The sequence below is a fragment of the Miscanthus floridulus genome, chromosome 3, assembly GCF_019320115.1.
Source record: "Miscanthus floridulus cultivar M001 chromosome 3, ASM1932011v1, whole genome shotgun sequence".
Lineage (NCBI taxonomy): Eukaryota > Viridiplantae > Streptophyta > Magnoliopsida > Poales > Poaceae > Miscanthus > Miscanthus floridulus.
Window position 1 is genome coordinate 57439818 of NC_089582.1, and position 11503 is coordinate 57451320.

Genomic DNA, 11503 nt, shown 5'->3' on the forward strand with positions numbered 1-11503 from the left:
ATTAATTAATTAATAAATTATATCTCTTAAATTGCATAGGAAGGGAAAAATAGATACGTAGCATTCTACGTTTATGTTTTCTATGAACGTTTTTCGACAGCTCTTCTTTATCATCTATTTGCAACACACGAATATGTTGTCATTTTTCCTACATTGCAAAGTTTTAGGATAAAAGTGGGATAGAATGCTCTTTAATAAATTATACCTCTTATAAATTCCATAAAAAGGGGAAAAATAGATATGTAGCATTCTTCGTTTCTATTTTCAATGAATGTTTGATAATTTTTATTTCATCCGTTGCAAGACACGGGCATGCTTGCTAGTTGAAAACTAATGGGCTTGTCTTCGACATCTACCACATTTTTTTTTTCTGAATGATAACATCGTGTATTTAAAATGAGGAGATATAATAATTCCACAAATGTCAAACAGCAACTGTACCTGTCATGCACATGATAACCCGAGCAGCAAAAGATACTTTGTGATGGCTATATCCCACCATGATGAGCATCATACCGCAGTGTTGTGGCGGAGTGGCAGTGGCACCAAGAACCGAATCCATCCCACGGATAAGATATGCCAGGTGTCGGCAGGCCAGTGGCGGGAATCGCCCGTGGCGCCCTGCGCGCCTGCTGGGGATAATCCGCGGCAAGCAATTTGAGGCCATTACAGCCTTGGCTCGTACTACACCTCACCCTCAGTCTCTCTTGCCCATCCGCGCGCGCCAGACCAACTCAGCACCCCGCGGCAAGGAGTTCACGCCCATGGCGAGCACCAACATGGCGTCGGCCACCTCGCGGTTCATGCTGGCAGCGGGCGTGCCCACCGCCGGCAGCGGCAGCGGCAGCGGCAGCAGCGGCCGCGTCAGCTTCGCGTCGGCGCCCAACCGGCTGGGCGGGAGGCTCGTGGTCCGGGCCGACCCGGAGGCCCCGGCTGAGCCGGCGGAAGGGGAGGGCGCCGTGGCCACCAAGCCCAAGGCCGAGAAGCCGCCGCCGATCGGGCCCAAGAGGGGCGCCAAGGTTCATATATACTCGCTCCCATAACACCCATCCATGTCATCTATGCTCCTCAACAAACTGCCACCGATTTGATTTGGTCTCTGATATGATTCTTGTGCCATTGATCCGTGGCCAGGTGAAGATCCTGAGGAGGGAGTCCTACTGGTACAACGGGATCGGCAACGTCGTCACCGTCGATCAGGTTACTAGCTCACTCTCCTCGTCATCATAGAGCATATAGCTAGTATATACTGAAATGGATTTATTTGTTAACTTGGAACATGCATGACAATATTATAGCTAGAGAATCATACTGTTAGCATAATATTATGCAGGACCCCAACACCCGCTACCCGGTGGTGGTGCGGTTCAACAAGGTGAACTACGCCGGCGTGTCCACCAACAACTACGCCTTGGACGAGATCCAGGAGGTGAAATGAGTGATCGAGGCCGGCCGCCTCAAGGTCAAGGGCTCCACGCGCTAGCTCCCGTGTGATTTGTAGTTGTGAAATGAGGCTGTGAAGCTGCATGCTGTGCTAGCTAGCGTCACAAAATATCGATCTTGTGTGTAATAGCTTATAATCTCCATAATCATCATGTAATTGCTTGCTTCATTCACCGTGGACTCAATAATCTCTCTTGCTCTAAATTTGCTGTATTCTTTTTTCTTGTGATTTTGTACATGCACATAGATCTCTCTCTGGCACCATATTTGCGCTCTGCTAAAAACTCACTCATGCACTCTCACTCTCACTCCCACTCTCTCTTTCACACACTCTCTAGTTCTTATTGCTTCCACCACCACAAATAACAACTCTCAAGCAAGGTGGAGGGAGAGGAGTAGAGAAGAGTAGCAAGGAAGGTCAAGGGATCCCCAAGGATGACCCCCCACCAGCCCTTGCAAGAGATTTAGTTAGGAGAGATCAATCTCCCTTACAAGAGGGGCATCGTGACATATAGGGCAAAACTACGGATGCTTGTTGCAAGACCTTGAAATGAGCTTGCATTAGAACATTGTGCTCACGAACACAGATAGACTTCTCCCTAATTGTCCCCTTTTGATCCAGCCTTCCCACATGCCGTGACATAGGAACGCCAAGTCCAGTGTGACCCAAATATTGAATTCAAAACTCCAGTGCTTCCTCTTTGACCATCCTTCTACCATGCACCCTTTAGGTTGTTGAAGGTGAAAATGTCACACTTTTACATACTCAAAACACCGTCAATAGCCTTGGAATAAAAGGAAGAATAGCATAACATGAGCATGTTTTAATCAATAACATGTTCCACTTGTACTTGAGATATTTTCATGCAGAACTATACAAAATATAGAAATGTGAGCTTGTGGACCCACCATAGGAGGGTCGACTGACCCCCCCCTATGGGGCCCACTGCCATCACAAGCTCCCATGATCCATGTCAAAGGCTCGAAAGTGATTCTGCACCCTTGGATTAAACTTGTGTTTTCTCTCAAGGGTGTAAGATCAAGTCACATGGATCCATGGGCCCACAATCAAGCAAACCGACGTGCCAAGGTGGAATTCTATACACAAACCCACTCTACACCAAGTGAGAACCCACCACACCTGAGGGGGTGGGCCCATAAGGCAGAGAGAGGGTTGGTCTACCCTCCTAGGTTGGTCAACCTCCCCATTTCTCCACCGACTTCAAGCATGCCGCCATGCAGACAAGCACATGTCCAAATGATGTGCTCCATTGATCTAATGGCGATTTGATCCAAGGGATGAGATGGAGAGCACACGGATTCATGGGTCCACCTCCATCCATTTATAAAAGGAGGCTCACCCCCCTTCTCCATTCATGCCTTCAAGCTCCAAGTGAGGAGTATAGTGTAGCTCCACTCTATCTTAGTAGTGTAGGATAGTCTAGTGTGGGAGTTAGAGTAGAGTCGAGCTTGCTCGGGGTTTTTGGAGTTGTCTTATGGAAAGTCTGGTATAGCTCATGTACCTTTTATTTTTTAGTAAGACTTTTACTTTATTTAATATAGTTATATTCTTTTTCTACTTTATGTAGTCTTTACTTTGTGTAATATTATACTTGTTATAGTATTGTTGTGACTTATCTTAGCATATAGTTGTTATATACTAGCTTGTGATCTTGTAACCACACTTGTATGCGATCATCGCCTGTCATAGGGTGCTCTAATTGATCTCTATGTGTGCAGAATTAGAGTAGTGAGAGAGAAGGTATAAGTGTGGTGTTTATACCCTATCTTGTCTTTGCTTGTCTCTTGTCGCATGGATTGTTTGTGGTAGCTAGCAAGTGGTGACAACCTTGTCTACTCTTTGTATTCCACCACATGTTGTAGGCAAGTTTTTAAAAGGTAAAACCCCCATAAAAAGGTAGCCGCTTCGGGTACGAGTTTTGTCCTCCTATTGTCTCGCCTACCACCTAGCATATATGTTGTAAGGACTCAATTTATATGTTTCAATTGTGTGATTAAGTTAAGATCATATAGGTAGAGTTTGAATCCCAAGAATCCTTTACTCTCTCATTGTCCTCCCACCTAGCTATACCTTACTAATTATCTTAAGCTATCTACCACCTAGCATACATGTTGTAAGGACTCAATTTATATGTTTCAATTGTGTGATTAAGTTAAGATCATATAGGTAGAGTTTGAATCCTAAGAATCCTTTACTCTCTCATTGTCCTCCCACCTAGCTATACCTTACTAATTATCTTAAGCTATCTTTATCTTGGCTTGCTGCATCACCCTTCCTACTATATATTTTGATTACCCCCTTGCAATAGTTGATACTAAGTTGTGGTAAACATATAGATCTCTCATTTATTATCATTCCTAGCTATCGCTTTCCCATGGGATAAAATAAATAACGATACCTTGGAATACTCTCAGGTGAAGTGCTGCAACGGTATATTCTGATGCGCTTGCAGAAATTATCCAATAGACATATAAGAAATACCAACATATGCATGTATATGTTTCGTACATACTTCCTAAGAACGCTCATTAAGCACTTGAAAGGAAACATTCTGGCGCAAGAAAATTGGGCCAAGTTGTTGTATCTGGGTGACAAGGTGAATAACAAGATGCACCGACATACCAAAAAATGTTGGTGGTAAATGCATCTCAAGCCGAGTCACTGTATGGATTAGGTCTTCCTATTGCTTTTTAAGGTCCAATGGATCTATGACCTTGTGTGAGATCGCATTGAAGAATGAGCACAACTTTGTGATCGGTTCCCGTTCCTTCACTGGTAGAACACCCCTGATTGCAACAAGAATAAGTTGTGTCATGATGACATGGCAATCGTGGGCCTTCATGCAACTCATATTGAATTCAAATCTTCCATGTTCGCTAGCCTCCTTATGTTTGATGTGTATCATGTAGGCACTTTTAGTTCACGGAAGAAGCATAAGAGTCTCTCTTTCTCCTTTTTTCTAAATGACCACGATGCAACTAGAAGTTTCTTTTTCCTCATCAGGTATGTATGAAGGGATGTAGCTCCGGCCTCACACCCATGTGTTGTAAGTCCAAACATGTTTCAAGGAATCTTTCCCCTTGCCCTTCAATTCCATTAAGGTACCCAGCAAGTTCTCGATAACATTTTTAGTAATGTGCATCCCATCAAGTGTGTGCCAACCATTCAACGTCTTCCAATAAGTTAGTTTCCAAAACACATTTTTCCATGAAGATTTTGCTTGTGCAGGAATGCTTCCTTCACCCTTTTCTAAGATGACTATGAGCTTGTTTACTATTTTGAAGATCTACCTCTCATCTTTTAACTTAGGAGGTCCTCATTCTTCTATTGCCCCATCGAAGGATTTTTTTGTTCTTGCGGTATGGGTGAGGAGACAGTAGGAACCTACGATGACCCATGTAAACAATCTTCTTGCTGAGTTTCAGAAATTTAGCGGAGGTGCCATCCAAGCAAACCACACATCCTTTGTATCCCTTTGTCACTTGTCCAGATATGGAACCAAGGCCTGGTAGGTTGGTGATTGTTACAAACAGTAGCGCTTTCAATGTGAAGTGTTCTTTCTTATACTCGTCCACACTTTCGCACCTTTCGTCCACAATTTGATTAGATCATCCATCAATGGCTCTAGGAAGGCATCGATGTCATTGCAGATTGCTTTGGCCCTTAGATCAAAATCAGCATTAGAAGGTACATCCGCTTCATACACAGTGAAAGGTGCTAAATGGCTAGAGGGGGTGAATAGCCTATAAAAATTTTCTACAACAACACTAAGACAACTTGTTAGATAACTAGATGATGAAACGAATGTTGCACTAGCTCTACTAGTATTGCAAGCCACCTATCCACAAGTCTAGTATACTATGATCTCTATGTATCAATCAAAGGCTATGTCACTATTTTACACTAGGTGATCAAGCTAGCAAAACTAATTACCACTAATTAAGCCACTCTACTCAACTAGCTACAACTATCACTACAAAAGTATATGAAATGTAAATACAAAGAGTGGTAGAGTGATTCTACCTAGCCGGGCTAGAGATCAACAATGAAGGTTAATGAATACCACGGAAGACAATGTGACACAATGATTTTTCTTCTGAGGTTCACTTGCTTACTGGCAAGCTAGTCCCCGTTGTGGTGATTCACTCACTTGGAGGTTCACACGCTAATAGGCATCACATGCCTAACCTACAACCGGGTGTTGCACAACCAACACAAGATGAGGATCCACAAGCCACGAGCAATCCACTAGAGTTGCCTTTCGTGATCTCCCACGGGAAAGGCATAAGAACCCCTCACAATCACCATGATCAGAGTCTAAGACCATCACCTTCCTCCACTTGATGATCCTCGCTGCATCAAGCCATCTAGGTGGCTACAACCGCCAAGAGTAACAAGCAAATCCCACAGCGAAACACAATCACCAAGTGCCTCTATGTAATCACTCAAAGCAATGCACTTGGATGCTCTCGAATCTCACCAAATCATGAATCAAACAAGCAAGATGAGTTAGAGAGGAATGGCTAAGCTCACTAGGGTGTATTCTCAATAGAAATGGCCAAGAGGGTGAGCCCAAGCCAGACAACCACTATTTATAACCCCAAACAAAATAGAGCCGTTAGGCACAAGAGGGGTCTCTCTGCGCATTAATCGGACACGCCTATCGGGATGCCCGGACACGTCCGGTGCAGGGTCCGGTCCCCTAGATGTTGCCACGTGTCACCGTGATTCAACCTTAGCCACTTATCCCCAACGGCTACCTACCATGCGCCAACGGTCAATGTTGCACCGGACGCACAGACGCAGACCAAACGCTCCCACATGGAGTCCGATCGCCTACGCGCCAACAACCTTAGCGTCGAGACCAGACATGACACTCAGTCGACCAGATTCTCGCTCACCTAGAGTTCGGTCAGGGCGATTTCTATGCAGAGAGGTTCCAGAGATGATTTTTGTCAATCGATCGAACGCGTTCGGTTTTAGTCGATTGAATTATTTCGTGAGACAGAGAGCAGCCAAACCACGATTGGACACGTCTGACCCTATGTCCGGTCAGCTACACAGAGTCCGGTCCTCTCTGCTCTCCATTTTTAGCCGATGAACAATAGCTATGTCGAGTCCGATCACTGGCAAGAGCCAGCATCCGGTCACCTTGGCCTTCCAGACCGAGCCTAGGGCTAAGCACCGGACGCGTCCGGTCCCTTCGTGGACCATGTCTAGTCACCCCAGTGACCTTCTCCTCTTGTCCAACTTATTCACCCTTGCTTCAAAGTGCTAACCACCAAGTGTATCACCATTGTGCACATGTGTTAGCATTTTCACAAAGCATTTTCAAGGGTGTTAGCACTCATTAGAATCTAAATGCATATGCAATGAGTTAGAACATCTAGTGGTACTTTAATAACCATATTTCACGCATGTTTTACCCCTCTTAATAATACGTCTTTCTATCCTAAACCCACTCACACCCACTTGGTGTCTTGAGTGGCAAAATAAAATTCTCCTATCAAATATACCTTTGCCTTGAGCCATTTTATTTTTCTCTTTCTTCTTTACCAAGCTTGAGCACTTGATCATCACCATGGCCATCACCATCATCATGATCATCATCCATTTGTTCCAATGCTTGTTGTGTACCAACATATCTCATATTCACTTAGATCCAAAGGTTAGTACCTAGGGTTTCATCAATTATCCAGAACTAAACTAGAGCTTTCACACAGCCAAGGTAGATGGTTGTATATTCAAAGACTCATGGGTCAAGTGCTATGATTGTTGCTAACCATGTTAAATTGATTCATCACATCCATGCTCAAACCAAACCTTACGTTCCTTATTTTATTTGAAAATGACTGCCTATATTTGTGATTAATAGCTCTCCACTGGTGCCATCAACTAGGTGTCACAACTTTCCATCATTCAAACTTTCCATCATTCAATCGATCTTTGGCATGTCATCTCATCAGTTTCATAGTCTTCGTGGAGGTAAACGAATGCTTCAAGCGAGGAATTATAGGGAAATATAGCATCACCTTCACGGCCAGTCTTTGTTACGGTCACCTTTCATCATGTTAGCACTTCTAGATTTGTAGCATGAGGCATGAGACACCGGGCATGAATCCAAGTCTTTGTAATCCCAACAATACAATATGCAGTCATGAGTAGATCATTTGCTTGGCCTGGTATGTGTTCTTAGGCAACTCATTATGGCTTGGAACAAACTTCAATAGCAGTGATAACACATTGTTGAACCTAGTGTCTGACATTCCATTCCTTGCTTTCATCTCTACAAGCAAAATATCAGCTTCCAACTTTAAGATGGTTGAACCAGGCTACAACTGAGTTTTTGCATCCTTCTGCATTTCCTCCAACTCCTTGTGATTTCTTTCAACAAGGAACTCTGCCCTCCCTTCATGAATCATCTGGTCTAGAGCATCTACCACCTCATCATCTGCCAAACTTTTGTTTCCCAAGATGGATATAGTTTCATGGATGAAATCACTCATGGTCTCTCGAACCTTGACATTCTCGCTTTGGTGCCCTGTTTCATGGATTATAGTACCCCGCTTCCATTTGCCAGGCGTGACAAACGCTGAAGCTACTTCATTAGGTGGGTTCTCACCTTCTTCCCCATGTTTTGTCCAAACTATATAGTTTGCCATGAAACCCCTATGAAGCAGATGACAGTAGATTAACTCGATGCTATCCCAGTTGTAACAGAACCGACCAAATCATAAGAACGTAAGTATAAAAACAATCACCGAAGCGATCAAATTCCTGTACTTAAGCTCCCATAATCCCGGTAGTCCAGAAATCACGAAGGATTTCAACCAACTCTCGACATACAAACCAAGATCGTAGTGATTCAACACAACACATCATCCGTTACAACATTTCATAATAAGCATTCGGATTACATCCATTAGAGTTTAAATAGAATATTACAAACCAAGTTTGAGTGTGTGGAAGCAACATAGTTTAGTACAAAACATCATAGTTTTCAATTACATTGCCAAGTCTGAGTCATGTCCCACAAAAGCATTATCAGGTACGAGAACTAGTAGAGACCATGCCCAATGGTCTAGTCTTCATCCCTAGCTGGGAGAAGGCAGTACTTGCAGCAACCAAAGTAGAACTGGTCATCTGCAACAGGTGGGAGATAAACCCTAAGTATGAGAAGGTACTCAGCTAGACTTACCCGTCAAAACTAGAAATAAAAGACACCAAGGATCATGCAAGGCTTTTCAGGTGGGCTAGCTTGACATAGTTGCATAAAAGAGCTTATGATTATAGTAACCAATTTAAACTTAGCATCAAGCTTATCATTATTTACCTGTCCACTAGATTAGCACCTGTACTAGAGCACTCACTTATTAGGAGCAAACAATATTAACCATAGCAGGTATAATAAGGCTGTCATCATCATATCATCAATTCTGAACCATTATGTTATTTAGTGTATCTACATTGGAGATAAGCCCGTCAAGTTCTCACTAACCGGGAGAGACGGCGACTCAAATCGAATTACAACTCAGCTGAGGGGGTATTCCTAACTCTCACCCTGGCATACTTTGCAAGGGTAGCCGTGGGTCACCTTTGGTACAACTCAGGAACCAAATTCGTGGGTTCGATCAGCACCAGCACTCTCAGGGATTACCCTTCTGCCAGGACGATCAGGACTTTTAAATCACCTGCCCTTGGACTCACGCCTATGGCTCCCTTCCGAGGCGTACTTTATACTTATCGACTCCTGGCCTGAGTTGAGCTACTCGGCTTCGCGGTCGGTCTCCAGACCCGGCCAACTAAGAGAGAGGCATGCGTTCAATATGAACAGGAAAGGCTCCAAGATTTAGTCCTTAATCGACACAGACGGAGTCACTGCAAACCGGAAAGCCTCCGTCTGGTCTTCATTTCAAATTAAGACTGGTTCTTTTCCACGATAGCAAATATAGCCAACCGTGCGACATGTATCTACCTATATCTCATAGGTGACAGGAAATCACCTGACTTCTACCGTGTTTAAGCAGGGCTAAGAACTACACGAGCCTGAGCTACATAGGATTCAGGGTAACAATATCTGGATAAGGATTGGGTAACCAATGCAACAAGTGTTTGCATCCAACACCTAAACTTAATGCAACAATATATATATATATGTAACAATAATACTGTAACCGCATTTCAGAAATTAGGAGGCTTAATATGCTCTGGGGCTTGCCTTTCACAAAGTTGCAAGGACGGTGATCCGGGCACTCAACGGCGACCTCGTCTGGCACTTCTCCTGAAGGTTGCTCCTCCTGAATCTCCGGTGTCGACTGCTACTGCTCGCTCGGTTCCTCGAATTCCAGCAGTGTTACTCCCTCCGGTATACCTATTGCATGCCGATGCACGAGATAAATATCATGGATGCATAAGGAATGACATGATGCTCTTGATGAATGAATTAAAGTAAGTGTTTACGAAAGCATCACTGGACACTCATTTACCGAGTAAGACTATCCCTATTCAAATCACTTTAAGCATGTATCTAACTTAACTTAAAGAACAAGATCAACTTACCTAACTTGCATAACCTAAGATAAAGATGCTCATCTTCAGTTAAGGGCCTAACACCTAGGAATATTACCACAACTTAGAAATAGTAAAGGTATACATAATTTAACATTTAAAGTTTCATATGCATACAAGTATTCCCTTAATTCAATCATAACCAGAGTTCGGCAATTCCAAATGACTTGTATGAGGACATTCTGGAAAGCTTATGAAATTTTCTACAAATCAATGGTAAACAGCAAAGCACGATTCTTATGTTAACCAAATCAATTTCTAGTAAACCTAGAATCTGTTCCAGAAATAATAGGGTTACTAGCTTAATTATTTAATGATGATGCAAAAGCATAATTTGACCAAGCCAAGTTAACCAACATGTTTTGCATACTAGAGAAACACTAGAAAGTATGGTGCCAACTTCTAAATAAATTATTTAATATCCTTTTCAAATTTATTTAGTTAATTAGGTGATTAAAGCAATATATAGTAAAACTATTCATAAAAATCTACAAAAATTACAGTAGCTATCTCATGCTTCACATAGACTACCATAAAAATTTCAAATCCATTGAGCAAGCAGAACTTGCTGTATCCAAAATAACAGGTGGCATGCCTATGTTTAGCATAATTAGGAAACCCTAATGAAAAGTGTCAAGCAACAGATTTCACATTTTTCCTAGCATCATTCTAGCATAAGAACCTTACTCACCAAATTTTACCTATACTGGATCTATAGAAAAATTATGAAAATTCACACAAGATCCATCCATTGATAAAAAGAAATTCTATAACTCAAAAACTATACATGCACTAGCTCTGAAATTTTAACCAAAGCTTCTACTAAGCAATAATAGATTACCCACAAAATTTCATAATTTTTGGACCAAAGAAACTCAAGATAAAATTCCAACAAGTTTGCATGCATCTAAAAACACATTTCAAAGTCCTATTTAATTCATCCAAAAATTCTAAAACAGGTGCTCATATAATATTTTTATTAAATACTAGACATTACTAGGAACTCAACAAAATTGGAACCATAACATTTGGATCTACCAAACTAGAGTTACACATTTTTGAAATTGTACCCAATTCTATGAAATAATAAAACAAACAAAAACAAGAAAATCGATTCACTGCTGTTGGGCCGGCCCGAGGAAACGGCGGCCCGCGAGCAACGCTAGCGTGGCCCAGACCACGGCATGGCCCACGCTGGGCTCCCGCCTCAGCCGCGGCGACTGAAAAGAGGGGCCCGCGCGTCAGCGAGACAGACAGGGGAGCGGAGGAAGACGACGACGCAACTCGCCGCCGATGGCATCTCCGGTGAAGGCAACGGTGCCTACATGTTCGCCTCACCCTAGCAGACCTAGGGGAACCCTTTATTGTAGCTACTGATGCTGCTAGAGGGGTGGCGATGGCCACGGCGGCGCTTGGCCACGGTAGGGCCGGCTCCGGCGATGCTACGGCGTCGCAGCCCGATAAGGCAAC

At 43.1% G+C, this 11503-nt stretch overlaps 1 protein-coding gene across 1 annotated transcript; it reads left to right on the top strand.

The window, feature by feature from the left end:
* The first annotated feature begins 688 nt into the window (after positions 1 to 688).
* Positions 689 to 1647, top strand: LOC136545800 (photosystem I reaction center subunit IV, chloroplastic-like). The gene is made up of 3 exons (XM_066537774.1): positions 689 to 1019; positions 1135 to 1200; positions 1334 to 1647. Exons 1-3 carry the CDS (start codon positions 765 to 767, stop codon positions 1436 to 1438), a joined length of 426 nt encoding a protein of 141 aa, XP_066393871.1. The 5' UTR covers positions 689 to 764; the 3' UTR covers positions 1439 to 1647.
* Positions 1648 to 11503: the final 9856 nt, after the last annotated feature.

What these genes read in the sequence shown, in the direction of transcription:
- LOC136545800 (XM_066537774.1), top strand. Translation starts at nt 765, where the DNA reads ATGGCGAGCACCAACATGGCGTCGGCCACCTCGCGGTTCATGCTGGCA. An exon ending in GGCCCAAGAGGGGCGCCAAG is followed by an intron (nt 1,020 to 1,134) that starts GTTCATATATAC and finishes ATCCGTGGCCAG; the next exon opens with GTGAAGATCCTGAGGAGGGA. An exon ending in ACGTCGTCACCGTCGATCAG is followed by an intron (nt 1,201 to 1,333) that starts GTTACTAGCTCA and finishes AATATTATGCAG; the next exon opens with GACCCCAACACCCGCTACCC.